The 17,374-nt window shown below is 38.6% G+C and overlaps 2 protein-coding genes across 2 annotated transcripts; one reads left to right on the forward strand and one right to left on the reverse strand.

The window, feature by feature from the left end:
• The first annotated feature begins 172 nt into the window (after positions 1–172).
• On the forward strand, positions 173–8,627 carry LOC110059810 (uncharacterized). Its single transcript, XM_020766534.2, has 7 exons — positions 173–446; positions 3,518–3,913; positions 4,958–5,085; positions 6,281–6,425; positions 6,740–6,850; positions 7,493–7,613; positions 7,972–8,627. The coding sequence occupies exons 1-7, from the start codon at positions 368–370 to the stop codon at positions 8,210–8,212; spliced, it is 1,221 nt and encodes a 406-aa protein (XP_020622193.1). The 5' UTR covers positions 173–367; the 3' UTR covers positions 8,213–8,627.
• Positions 8,628–9,392: 765 nt separating this feature from the next.
• Positions 9,393–17,330, reverse strand: LOC110059808 (U4/U6 small nuclear ribonucleoprotein Prp3-like). The gene is made up of 10 exons (XM_089277420.1): positions 16,648–17,330; positions 15,444–15,560; positions 14,416–14,687; positions 13,901–13,988; positions 13,351–13,597; positions 12,514–12,657; positions 11,976–12,075; positions 10,962–11,146; positions 10,131–10,312; positions 9,393–9,932 (listed from the first exon to the last, which is right to left on the reverse strand). Exons 1-10 carry the CDS (start codon positions 17,218–17,220, stop codon positions 9,783–9,785), a joined length of 2,058 nt encoding a protein of 685 aa, XP_089133546.1. The 5' UTR covers positions 17,221–17,330; the 3' UTR covers positions 9,393–9,782.
• Between the last annotated feature and the right edge of the window lie 44 nt (positions 17,331–17,374).

Below are 17,374 nucleotides of genomic sequence, written 5' to 3' on the forward strand. Positions count from 1 at the left end.
TTTCATTATTACTGTGTGACAAATCAGGTCGGCACACACCAAGACGCATGTTGAAAGCCCAGTACTCATGCTGGTGCGCACACGGTGCGACACAGGTCATTTTGCCCCTGCTTATTCAAACCAGTTGAATTTCATGCAACATGATCCGGGGACAACATTTTGCCTCCGCAAAAGCGACGATGTCACACGCGGAACATGTCCCCGCATCGTGTCCCTTAGTGGGCGCCAGCCTTTCACCTGACATCTCGAGACAAAGTTATGACCATGTGCGACTTTTGACAGTCTGAAAAATATTGACATTTTGTATTCATTGTTGGCAGAAAATTTACATATAACTAATTTCCGTGTGATTTGTACGCACACGGTCATGGCAAATCTAAGTCTCTACTATCATATAGTGTATCTTATCGGAATTATTTTCTTTTCGTTACCATTGAGAATTTCAGGTAAGTTGCTGGTTTATCAATGTTTTGATTCATTTGAATAGTAAGACACGCCATTCTTTATATCTATAAATATAAAAATTGATATTTTCTACTCGGTCGTTTTAGCTCTGAGATTCTAAGCATTGTTGTGATGAAAGATCATAGCAAACGATCTGTGTTGCTTGAGAAGCTGTTCCCTTCCTTTGAAGCAGCTTACAGTATAAGCGATGTTCTTTTCACCGGGTTAAAGCGCACGCCATTTGCATGTGTTTGATTCGTTTATGGGATTATGCCCCTCTCTTTTATCGTCAACACATTTAATTCAGACGGAGATCGTTTCCTTCGAAAGCAAATGAACAATGTAGTAAAATGAGTAGCTTTCCTTCAAAAGGAATTCATAAACGTTTCATTAAAAAAGAATAGCAACCTGTGATTAACCCCGTTTAAGAGCCTAATCTTCGAAAGTGTCCGAAATTTACATACTCGAGCGACTAATTTACTAATAAACAGTTGCCCCTTTTTTCTCCAGATTAAACTCTGTTCGTTGATTTAAAATTTTTCCCGAAGAATGGATATGTAGCGAAAACGATCCTTGCTTTTGCTTTTAATCACCTGTGGAAGCCGATCGTACATGCAACAGAAATTTGAAGAGTCGAAGTTTTAGGCTCCCACTGATTTTTGTTCGTAACAATACGACATGAACATCAGGATATTGCGTCAGCCGGTCTGTACATTGAAAACAAAAAAAGTTAAAACTACAGCTAGCGCTCTGACGTTGATTTCTTTTCCTTTACGATGTAAGTATTCCTTTTTAGGGTTTTACAGTACGCTAGAGTATAGTGTTTGTTTCGCCGGTGAAGAGGGACGATAAGATTAAAACAGTTCACCAAGGAAACGCGTTCTTGTTTAAACATAGCTGCATTCTTCCGTCTGCGAAGATTCTCATCCATCAAATCATGGGACTTAAACTGAGGTTTGTGCCATGGATAAGACAGAACTCGTTGGTTGAGAATCCGGAGGTCCCAAGAGAATCTTAGTGTTAACCCTCTAAACTTCGTTACAAGATAAGAATTTCAGTTCAAAACGACATGTAATAATTTCCTGAAGTTTGCTTTTTTAGAAATTCATTATTTTCAAATTAGAACCTTTAAATTGAAACCGAAAATATTTTTAACCTATTGTAACAATGAAACTATAACTTCCAATCTTTCAGTCTAACGAAATAACTGAAACACCTTTTTTAGTATAATAATAATGATGTATTGAAAAGTGCTATTTCCTTTCTTTCTAATTATAGTCTCTTCAAACAAAAAAAAAAGGAAAGAAAACATAACCAAACTTTTTCTTTTCTCCATATTTCATTAACTTCGTCACTTTACAGTTTGGGTCCCACGTAAAATAGAATCATTTCCATTTAGAATTATTTACAGCGTTTTGCGTGACTACCTCAAGGCGTGAGGGTTCTCTAACAGGTCTTATTTTGACATTGATTGTTTCGCTGAGACACGCAAACAGCAGGTGCACTTCACGCTGATTTATTTACTGTTTCTTGTGCTGAGAAAATTAATTTTCAAACTGTGTGGCTATAATATGTTCGTTTGCAAACAATTATTTGCGCCCACGTGGGATCGGGTGACATTGATTAGAAAACTGCTCAAATTTGATAATTCTACTCGTGTGCGACTAAACTGTTCTTGAATACTTGTTGGCAAGACCATGTATGCACTGGTCCAGGTCACTCATGTCTAGTTTCAGCGTTGAACAGAGCATGTAAATAATTTCATCTATCATAAGCCGGTGACTAATATTGGAAAACTTTCAATACACAGACCAACTACAATCTACAGGGACGGTGGAGCCGGGGGGGGGGCTTAGGGGACTACAGCCCCCCCCCCCCACGATTTCAAGCAAAAAATACATAAAGTGATTCTACAAATATTTCCAGACCCCCTACAAGTAAACGCCGCTGGCGCTCGCTTGGAAGCCCCCTCCCCTCCCTCCCCCTCCCCTCCCTCCCCCCCACCCCTCACCCCCAATTCAAAATTCGCTCTGCCATCCCTGATCTGAAAACAGAGGTTTCACTCTGAAACCGCAAAATATTTCCGTCCACACTACGCCGAAGAAATTTGAAAACGCAACAATCACCGGCGGTCATTTTGGCTTTGTGTTTGAAGGAAACTCGGACAGGGGAACCAGATGGTTATCGTAATGTCACTGTTTTCGAAAAGCTCAGTTTTCAAAATGTCTTCGTCCACATTAAGACGAGATCCAAAAGAAAATCGAGCAATTTCAGGTTTTAGTGGACAAAAATCTGGCACTAGAATAATTTTAAGTATTTTACAGTCATTTTTACGTTTTCTTATAGGTAAATACATATATAATTGCCTGAAGTAACACCGAAAACAATTTCCCATGGGAACGAGAGAAAATGAATCTCAAAGTTCAGAGAACTTGTGCAAACACAGGCAAAATTTCATCATCAGTTTTATCTCACCAGTACTTTCAAGTGTTTCATACGAAGTTCAACATTCGCTTTCGGCGTTTGGTGTTATTAGAAATGATTTTTTTTTTTGAGACGATATTTAAAACAGTCGTACAGAAGTTTGCAATACGATGTAAATAATCTTGGTACTAGGTTTCTGTCCACTCGTTAATCGAACTTCTGGTAGATTCCGTCTTAATACACAAAGCCGGTTTTTTTTTTGCAATTCCTCCGGTTTGAAGAGAGTTGTAGAAAACCTCCGTTCTCGTGATGGATAAGTGTGGACGGAAGGCGTAACCAGAGAAATAAAGCTGCGTTTTTAAAATCCTCCGTCGTAATGTCGACGGGACATGAGACCCTATTGAGCATTGTGGCCGAAGAGTATTAACAGGAGCCGCTCCTGGTATTAAACAATTTATCAGTTTTACGATGTCCTGTGTTTTATAGATCAGTCACTGGGTCATACTAAATCAATTTCCACTCTTAGCTCTCGGTTTTTATCGCGGTCATAAATTGTCTCCGTTCTTCAGTTTGCTCGTCTGCCAGATTTCACCCGATACACACATTAGACTCGCGATAGAATCATTCATTTTGTCTGACTTGCTTCCAGGAAACATTCAGCCACCGGCTGGCGTCACTATCAAAGCCATAAACGGTTCAGATTTTGTCATTATATCATGGAATTATCAGGCAGACGTTACATTATACAGAATATTCTTCAGAAGCTTCAAATCCACGCCTGGGAACTCGAGTATCTCGCCACATGAAGTTGGCCCCATGTCCGTCCACTGCCTACCAGATAACAGTACGTGTAGCTATTGTGTATCAAATATCAACAGAAGAGTTTCATGCAACAAACTCAACAGCAAATATCAGGCTCCACTGCTACAAAGTGAACTGGGCTTTGAGCAACTTGTAAGTGTCAAAGTTGAACCTTGTAGCGACTACTTTCCGGACACTTGCGAGAGTCAAAGTAGGTGGAAGAATTACACCATACCGCCAGGAGGTAAGTTCAGTTTGCCCCTTCCTTCTAAAAGCGCTCAGATACAAAATTGGTAAACGAATTAAAATTAAACAAAACCACTGATGGATGAGCTATTCGATATATCGTATAAATGATCCTATATCGAAACTAATCATAAAAATTTCCTCGATTGTGATTGGTTCTTTAAAAAACTCCTATTTTCCACTAATTCACTTGCCAACTTGTCATCAGACAGTTTGTCATCCGGGAGAGTTCAATAAGCCAATCACGTTCAACGTTGCAGTTTAAATCAACCAATCACATTCAAAGTTGTAGTTTAAATCAATCAATCTCAACTGCAGAACAACATTAAACAATTTACGCCTCTTTTGTCAGTCTTTCAATGCAAATTTTCCCTTTTTTTCATAACTTGGTTATTTTTCTTTTCTCGGAAATTGCAATTTTTATGATTAATTGATAATAAGACTTCGTGTCGTCCAATTCGGTCTGTAATCATACTCGTGATAAACAAATCGGACTCCAGCTGCGTGGTCGTCCGATTTTGTTATCGTTCGTATGATTACAGACCGAATTGGACTCCACTCAATCCAATAACTTTTACTTATAGCAAGTACAAGTAAATGACAGACGAGGCAACATGGCCGAAAAATTGGCCAGTCATCAGTCGTTGTAATAGTTCCTTATTTTCAGTCTATTATTACCTTTTTTGGGGGGGAGGGCGTTTTTTTTTTCCCTCAGAAATCTGTTGCTGTAATTTTCCGCGAATAATAAAGTAATTAAAGCCGAAAATAAACGACTAAATCAGTAGCATGGCTAATTAATCAAACCCATAGCAGGAGTTAGTCATAACAATATCCATTAAAAAGGTAAAGATATGGACACTCGTCAAGGTAAATAGAAAATAGGAAAAAATTTCTGAGGACACTGAAAAATAGAACAAAATTTCACGAAATAATAAATAACGAGACTTATAACAAAGCTACTTCAGTCGGTCAAGCTTGCCGTTTCTTTGCTTTAAGTGTTCAAATGCACAGCTTACCGAAAAATGCTAATTTTTTATTTCAGTGCCCAGTCCAGTGAGAAATGTAAGCGGTCGGCCATTATCATCCAAAACAGCGGAGGTCACGTGGTTGCCGCCCAATCAGACGCGAGGAACAATTGTGCTGTACTCTGTGTTCTACAAAATAGCTAATGTACAGTGATTGAAGTGATACTCAAGGTGGCCGAACACAGTTTTCCCGCGCGCTTTTGCTGATGCAATTCAGCGCGTGCACAAGGAATGCAAAAAACAAACATGCCGTCAATGGAGCGATCATTTTATTTACTCGACACCCGTAGTATCTATGCTATTTTTCTCTATAATTGAACGCAGTGTATTGATGGCTTTAGTCTTTTATCGCAAATATATGTTAGAAAAGGTAAAGATGCAAAGAACTCGGCAATTCTCAGCTTTTTCTTTGTTACCGAAAGAACCCAGTTAAATGTAGCGCATGCGTAATGAGTCAAAAAATTGCGATTGAATGAAAATTTGCACTCTCGGAAATACGCCTATTTCTCGAGAACCACTCATTAGAATTTCACGAAATTTGGCACGAAAATACTTTAGGAAATAAGTAACTGAAGTATTGAAAATAATTGAACTTTAACAAAGGAGACTCTAGATATTCCAGTAAACCTTCAACAAAGGATAATTAAAGATCTCTCTGTTAAATTATTAGCAAATTGGTGTTAACTTGTGAGAATCGTTACAAGCTTGTTGCATGCAAATTATAAAGAAAATCTAATGACTAGATTTTCTACAAACAAACAAAACCGATTTTAAAGGCCTGTTTATTTTTATTCGTGTTGCCATGGCAACGGCGCATACGTCAACTTAACCATCAAAAAGCTTAAGTTTGTGTTGTTAACTTGCTTACTGCCAGTTTTGGCGACCGAGAGATCAAGGGTTTTAGAGAAAAAGGTGAATGAAACACAGGTATCAAAAACTGTGTTCAGCCACCTTAACTTACGGTGCTGATAATTCTTCATATAATTTTTGAGCATTAAAATACTACCTAGGCTTGTCCGAGTTTCGTTCACCACACTCTGCCCCACAGGCCACGGGATAAACTTGAGGCTAAAGTCTTGTGAAGAACATACTCACATCGTGACATGCTTCGGCACGATATCACTTGAAGAGTGTGTGAATTATGGTTAACCCGCGCAGAACAAACGCAAGTAACATAATATGTACGCCAATCTTATGTTAACCAACGACCTAACCAGAGAAAACAAGCGCAAGAGCTCACGTGTTTTTGTTGCTGTTGTCTTTGCTGCTTTCCTTAAAAATTGAAGGATTCTTACATAAGAAACTTATCTGTTATTTTATGCTCCTTTCCGTTTTATCAGAGTAGACAAAGAGGCCAAGTATTTAGGTATGGCCCAAGAGGAATTCTCACAGGCTTGACTGCAAACACAAAGTACAAGATTTGGATGACAGCGTCAACGGCTGACAAGGAAGGAGAAAGATCTAATGTCATCACAGTTCAAACATGTAAGAGACTAGAGAATACTCCAGCTTACAGAGCCTTTTGCAAACAAGAGTTATTAAAACGACTTCTTGGTCCTAAAACATACTCACACCATTTTCCATACTCAGCAGTCTTTGTAGAGACATTTCCAAAGAAAAGGGCTGTTATTCGGACACAAAAGCATCTTATCTAAGAAGTGAAGTTTACTGATCAATAGATTTTCTTGCTAAATATTATGTTAATCACTGAAAACAATTAAAGATCTGTTGAGTACATTATCAAGTATAGATATTTTACTTCAGTATGCAAACTGTTGAATTGGTTGATTTTCTCTCAGATGAGGATGAGTGTGTTTCCGGGCCCTGTCAACACGATAGTAAATGCCACGTGGATGGAACCTCTTACAAGTGTGAATGCTCAGAGGCCTGGGAAGGAAGAACCTGCAGCAGTAAGTGTTACTATGGAGATAGCCAACATGCATAGCTTGGTACACGATCTTGTAGCATTTCCTTCACAGCTGTAATGAAAACCTGTTCTGTATATAAACAATAACTTAAATTTGGCGTGAAAATATGCTGGGATATTTATCTGTTCCGTGAAGGGAACAGTTTTCCGAGAGCAGAAAACTGTTCCCTTCTCGGAACAGACAAACACTCCAGTATATTTTCGCGCCAGTAATGTGTTTATTGTCCTTGAAATATTTTTCGCAACACGCGCAGATTTGAAAATCGGGGAATATCACTCGGATATTCCACGGTTTTAGAAATGAAGTCGTTTTCAACAGATGTATAAACAATCTGATTGGTTTTGAACAAATATAAAAGGTTGTTACTGTCAAGATAGACAATGTGAATCGTTCTGTGATCAAAGTAATCAAACTACAGATTTCTAAAGAGAGGTCCAAGTGCAGACGAACCCAGACTGTAATAATTTAGGGCAGTAGTTGTCTGTGATATCGGTGCGTAAAAACACTATGAATGTGTTAACAAACTCACCCTTTTCCAGTTATATATAAAGGAAAATCTCTTCCAACAAATTTGACTCACACTCGTTCAGTTCCAAGTAAATGGTGCTGACTTAAATATTACAGATCCTAAAGGGTTTGCCGCCAAGAAAAGGAAATGTGTCAAGGCGGAAGGAAAGAACAAGCCGTCACTTCACGTTAATGTCACTCTGGAATCTTGTGCTGCGAAGTGTAGAGAAAGCTCAAGGTAAATATGTAGGTAATCGTATGAATGCGATTGCAATAAGGATTCACACTATAAGTGATATTATGAAGTTCTCTCAAAATTGCACCAGCCTTTAGGCAAATATCACTGGTATTCATACGATTACTGAATCTCTAATGAAAATTAAACGTTAACGTACAACCGACATATCCGACATTTAAGTTTTTGATAATATACTTTTGCCTACAAGCTGTTTTTTTTTTTTTTTTTTTTAAATCTTACATCTGCCGTGCTCGGTTTCTCTAGACATCTATTGTAGTCCAGTCATTTGAGCACGGCTAACGTTTCTCGCAAAGCTTTACTTTACAGATTCACAGTTAACTTTCTATTTAATCTGCAGCTGTAAATCGTTGGAGTATGGACTTGGTTATAGCAGCGGTGGTAGATTTGTAAATACTCTTTATAAACAAGGTCTTGGTCAGTGCAAGCTTCGAGCTGTGGACGCGACAACAAACGAGCTGAGGTCTTGTTACTATGACTACTACGAGAAGAAACCTCCTGTGTCTGCGGGTTCGCGAGGACATTTATCAAATATGGCGCTATTCACAGTGTTGGTTCTTGTGACTCTCATACAATGGTAGACGCCGCAAATTTTAAACTGGTCTATATTATAAAATGATTGTAGGGATCATTTTTAAAGACAACATGAAATATTTTTATTCTTTTATGCTCAGATTTATGTTGCAGACTGAGCACTTGGGGTCGTTTAAGAAAAAAATATCCCAGAAGGGATTATTGAACTCTTTCGCTGGTTACGAAAGACACTATATGAAGAATCAAAGCAAAAGGAAATATTGCTCTTTTGTCAGATTAGGTCATATGTTATCTTATGTCAGCTTTACTGTAAAAAGTACTTGGATCGGCTATTGAATTTTGTAGATTGAGTTGTATACATGTAAATTTTTACGCTTTGACGCGGTAAAGACATTTGTTTATTCTGCATTTGAGATAAATGTAAAATATTTGCTACTTAAAATAAATTATTCAATGGGAGAAGATGGAAGTGGATGAATGCTTTCTTAAAACCAAACTCAGTAAACACATAAAGAAGCTACGTCACTGCTTGTGCATCTCGATAAGTTTTGCCTAATTTGTTCAAGCATAGGTCAACTATGGTTCAAGTTATTCGTCGTTTGTAATTTATGTCAATCGTCTCCACCCTTTTTCCTTTATGGTGTATTGTTTCCTCTTTGGTGTTTTTCTATCTTAGTAAACAATTATTTTCAGGTTCCTTCGATTTTAAGGTAATTTTGTACGTGGCCAAAATAACTCAAAATACTGTGACTGACTCACACGATCACAGATTTCGCTCTTATTTTTATCACATCACCTCCCTCTTGGAGATCTGGGCACTACTGTCTTGCACACTGCAGGCACGGAGGCTTGGTAACACAGCTAATTATTTCGTCGAGGCTCATAAATTGAGAATGATCGGCTACAATGGCACATATCTCGGACACCTTCCGTGTCGCCAATTATCTCTAACTATGGAGTATACCCGAGTACGTGGGCACTTAAGATTCAGTGCTTTCTCAAGTAGGGAATGGGGCAGAAAACAAGAAATTCCCTGATCATTTGGGATTCCCCCGATATACGGAAATTAAGTCCTTGGGATTAACGGTTGCAAACCAAAGTAAAAAGAAAAGCAAAAACTGAACATTACCAGAATTTAACACGCTACCCCAAAGAAACTGGAATTAAAATATGGTGAAAACACCAGAGATAATTTCAAAATAGTCTTAATTTAAAACACAACTCAGGTACGTAAGACAGTCTATATTTAAACTATTCGTGAAAGACAATCGACAGTTCAAACAAAGTACGTTTATCAGTCAATACTTCTTCTCTGTGATTGTCTAGGCGCGCGTTTTTCTTGTTTTGTGTTGTCATAGAAACTGCTCACGACAGCGCAGTGAAGTATTCTCATGGCGGCATGTTTTCGTCAGTGTCAAATGTCGAAGCCCCGTGAGAGCTCACACTGGTTTCGGACAGTTTCTTCGTACATTTGTCAAAAACTGTACTTGATATTTGACCTTCCCGACTGCGACAAGTTTCCTGGATGTGTGTGACGAGTTCTTTTGACTTCACTCGACTACATTTGCACTTGCAAGCCACAACAACAAAACAAAGGAAACAAAACAAAAAGAGAATTTAATCATCGGCATTTTCTAGGAGTGATTCACTGAGCGCCAAATCCCAGTAGTGTTCTACGCCGTATTTTTTAAGGTGATCTCTCGCCATGGATTGCATCGGACATAACTTGAATTTCCAGTCGCTAAAGTTCCTCTGTTGGTTGGTACCCTATACAACAAAAAAGAGAAAAAACGAATCAATATCAATGTATCTCTTTTACGATGCCGCGCTTTTCAATTTTTTTTCATTCATTCAAACAAACAAACAAACAAACAAACAAACAAACAAACAAACAAACAAGCCTCACAACTTAATCACTATAGAAGTCGAGTAGTACTCAAAAAACCAGAAGCTTAATCCTCTCACCTCCCAGACTAGCACACAAGGAGCAGTCTTCTTGTTGGCTGCTTCCTCGTCGTTATCATCATCAGAATCTTTCTCGTCTTCCCATTTGATTCGATGCAGCATTAGCCGTTTGAATTTCTTCACAGCTTTTGGACCTCCCTCGACAACGACAATATTCACATCCTTGTAGAGGACAGCACAACCTGTGAGTAAAACAACTTAAAGTCAAATTCGCCGTTGGTGGAAAATTAAGGTTCGCCCTAGGGAGGGGTGGGTGCCATAACCTTTAGCATAATGAGATACCCTCTCTACAGTATCCTGGCAAGGTAAAGTTTCTCGTCATGTTGAAGCGCTCATACTACCCCAACTACAGCATATAATGGAGAGTTGACGCTCTCTTTTAGTTATCTGGAAATAAACTGAACCCGTGCTTGCCGTTGGCCAGGTACCTTGCTAAGTAACAAAATTAATGCGAAAACAACATTGTCTTTGAAAATATGCAAAACAGTTCACTGAAACGTCAGAGGATAAAGAAGGTAAAGAATGAAGTATGCTACTGTTGAAATTTACTGAATGTTCGGGGGAACTAAATGGTACTGAGTAACTAAAGTGATACAGTGTTTGTAATGTGTTTGCTGAAAACAGACTCGATTTCACGCGTTTTTGTGTGTGTGTGCGTTTGGTCTCGACTAGGTTTATTGTCCACTTCTTAACTTCAAGTTTTCTTCTAAACCCTCACTGTCGGTCAAGGGAGACAGATTTTCTTCTTATTTCACAGAAAACACGAACCTTAACACAGGTACATAGATATCACCCGACTAAACGTCTTCACGATTAAGTTGAGTCGCATACCTGTTAAGTAGAGTTGCTGTGCATTGATATCGACTTTGTATTTTCTCTGAGGGTTTTTAAGCTCTGTGACTCTGAATACTGCCACGTGTACGCCAAGTGAAGTGTCCTCCTTTAGTTTACGAATAGTTTTCTCGCGCCGTGCTTCAGGAGTAAGTTTCCTAGCAGCATTGGCAGCTTCATGAGCTCTGCAAGAAATAGTAAACTTTAGATATAGATTACATACAATGTATAGTTACTACAATATAACCTTACCTAAGAAATAGACAACAAATTCTGTGTTTTTATCGAGTTATAGAGACACACTACACGTGGAAGTTTGGAAGAACGAGAAATGCTGTGGGAATGTGAGCATTGGCCGAGTGCTTCCACTTTGTTTTCGAGTTCTCTCAATCTTTCACCAGTATTACCATAACCCAATAGAAACACCGAGAAAATATTTGAGAAAAGTGGAAGAAATTGAAGAAAGGGAAGCCACGATTATATAGCTGTAGAAACAGGACTTTTAGTGTATGCTTTCTCACAGAACTGAGCAGCAGAAGCATTTTGCGGTATTTCTTAAATTAAATTCAAGAATGTCAGTTATCTATTGTAAGAACAATCTTACATGCGTGAGACAAGTACCCAATTACCACTATCACAAACAACTTGACCACATAATTATGGCTTCACATAGACTAGTTTTACACCTGAGGAAAGTTTTAGTACCAGATTGATTTTGCCGTTTACAGACAAGTGGACGAATCCGAAATAAAAACTCCCCAATTTGGTCGTGTCTTGAATCCGGAATTTGAAGTGGGAACTTTGAATATGAAAACTGATGATGTAAATGATTGTCTTTCGAATCCAGATATTTTTAGCCTACATGTAGCCGTACCCACCTCCCAAGGAAAAACGGGAGGGAGGGTGGGTACGGCTACATGTAGGCTAAGATATTTTCCGTCTGTGATCTTTAGATTTTGGCATTCATTAGCCCATATCAGGAACCTCTCTGATCTTTGTCACCATTGTACTTACTTTTGTCTTTGTGCCATCTGTGCTCGCACATGAGCTTCAACCTTAGTTGGATCCTGCACCGCTTCATTACCCAGAACTCTCATCAAGTTGGAGATTTTAACTAAAACACGGCAGACATAAATCAAAAACAAGGATTTAGTACAAACCAAAGATTCCCAGAAAAAGTTTGAAGTTTAAAATAAGGGAAACTGAGAAACAACAGATGGGTTTTCTTCTATATCGCTAAACCTAGAGATAAGAGCACAGAGAAGATAATAAATCTATCTTTTCAGTTCAGGATTACACACTGTATTCCACAAGAAAATGTTGTTCTTTAAGCCATATAAAAAAAAAACATTCCATTAACCTAAGCTTCTTTAGTTAAGATGGCTCGATGTCGGCTGGATTTCTTTTTTTGCATGTTTGCAAACTTTGGCTATGTCTTGATCCCTAAACACACACATACAAAAAAAAAAAACCTTGACCAATATCCAGCCATCTTGACTGAAGAAGCTTGGTCAACACCCACATGTACAATGATGATACATGTTTCTCTCACCTTTAGGTGGTGGTGGAGGTTCAAGGCCAAGCCTTATTTTTTCTTGTTTTTCTTTTTCAACCTCTCGTCTTCTCTGTGTGCGAATCTTTTTTCTTTCCTTCTTTGTTAACATGATGGGTGCTATTGGAGCTTCCTTGGGTTCAGCTGAACAATCAAATAATATTTATTATTTGAGTATTGATCATGTTTCAAATATGATGAATGTGTTCAATTAACTTAATTGTAAACATGTTTATTCCAGATTTACAATCCAACTTCACTCCACATTGCAGCCTTTTACTCACTTTTCAGCATAGCCTTGTTGAAAAAAAAAAAAGTCATATGGTTTTGCACAAATGTAACAAAATCAAAATGACTAACAAATTGGCTCACAGTTTGTTTCATCCATAAATGCAAATCCCCACCAAAACGGAAGTGGGATAGGATGATGAAAACTACTATGTTAGCAAGAGCAATAATAGAAACATTTCTGTCCTTTTCCTATGGGATGTCAATCTTTGATCTTCAATTTGCCCACATACAGCACAAGCTAACCTGGCAGTACAGTTAACTTGAAGCTATTTCTCTTTACATTTTATTGCCAAAGGAAACACAGGACTGTTTAAGCAAAATGTCAGCTACAGTACAAGCTTTGCAGCATAGCACGACACACTATATAGTACATGTAGGAACCATCAACAACTTCATGAGCAGGGGAGGGAAGACTCTTCTGTTTTAAATCTAATCTAGGCATGTGTTACAGGATAGGCTTTTGAAGACATATATGATCTTTCATATATTCATTTGTAGGATAGGACTTAGTCCGCTGTTGTTTGTGCTTTGCATTTCATGTGTTACCTGCAGGATGTTTCTGTATGGGATGTTCCACCAGTGCCGTCACACCACCAATACTGTCCTCCATAATATCAGCCTCTACACTAATGTACTTTCCACTAGGTAAGATATTAGCATCCCACCATTCAACATCTGGGACAATATCTTCTTGGGCTTCTTTTGGCGTGATCAGTGCAAGTTTGGTTGCTGACGAAATACCTGTTTTCTTTGCTGCTGCTGCAATCTCTTTTTGAAGTTTGTCCAGCTGTGTCTGTTAGTCAAGAAAGTGATATTACTTCTCAAACCTGTGTTTGATTTATGTTGTCAAGCCTTTCTCACAAAGAGATCATGGTCTAGTCCTTTGAGTGGTCTTAGTGGAAGCAGGAAACCTTAAACAATGGTAATCATCTCAAATATTTTTTTTAATGTTGAAATGGCAGCAGGTTGTTTAATGCTCAGTTAGCATATTTATACTTTGACCAGTTTCAACAACAAAACTCTATATAAAGTATTCCAGTAATATAGCTGGCTATATAACACATTGATTTATGAAACCATTCAATATGTACTGTACCTTAGCTCTTATTCTCTGAGCTATTTGTTGAAACTTTCCCTTTTCATGGAACTTAAATCCTCGCTTGCTTCGTTGTGCTGCTTTTATCCTAAGAAAAGACAAACAAAGATTGAATAAATTTCGGTAAACTTCCCACAGTAAGTTCAGGGGTTATTTTTGCTTGAGAGCATTTTTTTGGGAGAAGAAAGTTTGTACTTCAGAAATGGTTGGGTTTCAATTATCAAGGTATAGGTATGTGTAGGTACATGGTGAGATGGGACTCCTGAGACATATGGACATAAAGTATAAAAGAAGCTGTAAGTCATCACGTGAGCATCAAAAGTCTTTGGCCATGTTGTAACCATGTGAAACTACATTAAAAAAGAGATAATCAGAAAAAAAAAAAACAATAATTTATTAGAATTGATTCTGAATATAAGCCTAACAGAATGCAGCTAGCATGTTTTCATGAGGCACTTCTCTCAAGTACACAGACGATGTTTGTTCAAAGAAAGCAGTACTCATTAGAATCTCACCCCACTCTGGGATCAAAATATCTGCTTTCATTCAAATCTTCTGGAGGTTTTTCAATCTTGAACTGCTCTGCTTTCTTAGCACGGATGTTGGCCTTCAGTGTTGGCATTCTACTGGTCAGCTGAATGGCCCTTCCTGCAGCATCCACAGTCCGGCCAGACTCATCCAAGATCAAGGCGCGTGGATGAGAGCCGTCCTCTTTGATGGCACTCACTGAAATTAAACCTGACTTGATCAGGTTTGCTCCAGTGCTGGTAAGTCCTGATGAAGAGAACTAAAGGATTTTACAGAAATTAAACAAGATTGAAACATACCCAAGGGCTACTCTAGAAATGTTGTTGGCTGATATGTAAATGAAGTTGAAAAATGTTTATCCTACTTTGATTGATAAATCACTCTCGGCAAATGTGGGTTTGTCACGAAGATTTAGCTCAGTAGCTATTGAGTCAGCAAGATGTTGATCACACCAAAATATGGAAATGGGCTATCAAAATCCTCTATCTTGGTCATGGATCATTAATGGTGTAGTCTTGCAATTACTGTAAACTCTTTGAAAAGGTCCTGTTGGGGGTGAGGGGTATCAGGGCTTGAGAAATACTTGGATTTTAGCTTTTCTTTTAGCCAAGCAGCTCTCAAATTTTGCTTGCCCTGGCAAGTCTTAGTTTACTTTTTCTGGTCTAGTTGGCAGACCACTCTAGTAGCCCAGGCCCTTGTCCATCAGGCAAGTGAAAATGAAAAGTTAGTTGCTCAGAAGGAAAATCTACTTGTCCCAGACAACTGCATGGCCCTTTTCTGAAGCCCTGGGGCTGTATGCATATTCCGTCTGAATTCCAAACCTTTTGCCCTCACATTTTTAGAAGGATTGCACATCCCTCTTGTAATTTCAACACAACTCATTAGTCACCATCATTTTATTGGTCTCTGCGGTGGTGCAAATGCTGGAACATATATGCGTGGCCTCCCCTGCCCTATAGGCTTGTCATTGATAGAAAAATATTGTACACATGCATTACAACAATACAGTTCTTACCAGGTTTGGTTTGTTTGCCAGCTGAGCTTGGATCTTGGCTTGTAGTTCTGCAGCTCTTTTGGCTTTTTCTATCGCTTCATTCATCAATTCCTGCTGTTGCTGTATACTAGGAACACTCTGGACAACAATGGGAAAAAAGTTTGATATCTACTTGTTAAAAAAGGATGGCAAAACATAAGAAGTCTTTTGTTTCTAGGATTGCCTACCAAATTCCAACCCCTTGTTCTAGAATGGGTAGGAGGAATCTTGTTGGCAGCCATTATTTTGGTTACCATGTAACGCTTCTCCCCACTGAAGACTGCTTACACCTTTATTGCATTCCTTTGTTATTCCTAGGGTTATATAAACCATAGCCTCCATTTGGGGTGAAATATATAAACAATGACCTCCATTTAGGGTGAAAATATGCTAGGATATTTGTCCACAGCAATTATCTGTTTCAAGATGAGGACAGTTTTCCAAGAGCACGGCTCAAGGGAAACTCTGAGCTTTGAGGAACAGATAATGTCTAAGGACAAATATCCAAGCATATTTTTGAGCCAAATGGAGGCTATTGTGTTTCTTATCCTTCAATTTTTTTTCACAACATGCGCAGTTTGGAAAATTGGGGAATATCACTTGGATATTCCCCAGTTTTGTGTTTAGTAATGTGTTTAGACCAATCGTGTGAGAACGAAAATATTTCATGGATTATAAGCTTGGATATTTGTCTATGGACATTATCTAATCCGAGAAGTGAACAGTTTTCTCAGAGTGTAAAGCTGTGAGCTTTGAGGGATAGATAAAGTCCAAGAACAAATATCCCAGCATATTTCCATGCTAAATGGAGGTTATTGTGTTTATTATCCTTCAAATATTCCTCAAACTCACAAAATTTTGAAAACTGGGGAATGTCATTCTGTCATTCCCTACTTCTAGCTGGGGCATATTCAGTTAGGTGTTGTGTTTAAACCAATCACATGCAAGCAAAAATATTTGATGGATTATAAGACAAATATAAATCGGATGGGATTTTACCGTTGCAAAATACCTAATGGTATTAACAGCAGTATGTGCTATATATTTTTTTATAAGGTACACTAAAAGGCACTTGATTTTTACACACAGACCCACCTGATCGTCCATATTACACTTTAGTATTAACTTGTTTTTACAGGTTTTAATAGCAGCCGGGTTTTCACATAGTATCATTCATTTGTTTTACCTGGAAAGGAATTGACTGTGGTGTGGAAGCTTGCACTGGAGGAGCAGCCGCCGGCTGTACTTGCCGTATAACATTCAACTGTTTCTTCCGTTCTTCAATTTGTTTCTTCATACTTGCCACCATTTCGCTGATCTGAGTGCTGCTCAGTGGAGTAGGCCTCTCTGTTACCTCGGAAATAGCAGGAGGCAATGGTACATTGTCCTCCTTTAAGGCGTCAAATCGACTCTGTTTTCGTTTGCTTTTCAGACTATCCATGTCTGTCCTGTCATCTCCCGTGTCATCTCCAAACACATCTTCAAGCGTTCGTTTCTTCGCCTGAGAACTTCTTCCAGCGCCCGAGGTCTTGTTGCTTTTTAACTGAGACACTTTGTCGAACAAGTCGTTCACAAACTGAGGGGCTAAATCATCTAGAAGCGACGATAGTTTTTCGCGGGATGAACTTCTATCCAAGTCGTTTTTCACGCAATACAGGGCAGCGTTAACTACGGTTTTCTCGTTAAACCCCAGACGTCGCTTCACAGTTTCTTCTACCCATGGTTTCAGTTCCTCTAACTCTCTTCTGCTGACAGCCATTTCTTTAACTGTGAACTTCAAGACGTTTAAATTTTAACAAGTTCTTATGCTTCACCAAGGCACGTTCCAGCCGCCATTTTGGATTTCGTTTTTACGACGTAGGCGCATTACACAAAATGTTGAACCGCTGATCAAAAACCCGCGGACTATTATC

Source organism: Orbicella faveolata, unplaced genomic scaffold (genome assembly GCF_042242905.1).
Source record: "Orbicella faveolata isolate gen_17 unplaced genomic scaffold, um_ofav_v1 contig_46, whole genome shotgun sequence".
NCBI classification, from domain to species: domain Eukaryota; kingdom Metazoa; phylum Cnidaria; class Anthozoa; order Scleractinia; family Merulinidae; genus Orbicella; species Orbicella faveolata.

Bases quoted from the DNA above. Each gene is read 5' to 3' on its own strand.
- LOC110059810 (XM_020766534.2), top strand. From the start codon at position 368: ATGGCAAATCTAAGTCTCTACTATCATATAGTGTATCTTATCGGAATT. The intron at 447-3,517 runs GTAAGTTGCTGG...ACTTGCTTCCAG, and splicing joins GTTACCATTGAGAATTTCAG to GAAACATTCAGCCACCGGCT. The intron at 7,614-7,971 runs GTAAATATGTAG...TTTAATCTGCAG, and splicing joins AAGTGTAGAGAAAGCTCAAG to CTGTAAATCGTTGGAGTATG.
- LOC110059808 (XM_089277420.1), bottom strand. From the start codon at position 17,220: ATGGCTGTCAGCAGAAGAGAGTTAGAGGAACTGAAACCATGGGTAGAA. The intron at 12,658-13,350 runs GTAACACATGAA...TTGATTGTTCAG, and splicing joins CATACAGAAACATCCTGCAG to CTGAACCCAAGGAAGCTCCA. The intron at 12,076-12,513 runs GTGAGAGAAACA...GCCGTGTTTTAG, and splicing joins ACCTCCACCACCACCTAAAG to TTAAAATCTCCAACTTGATG.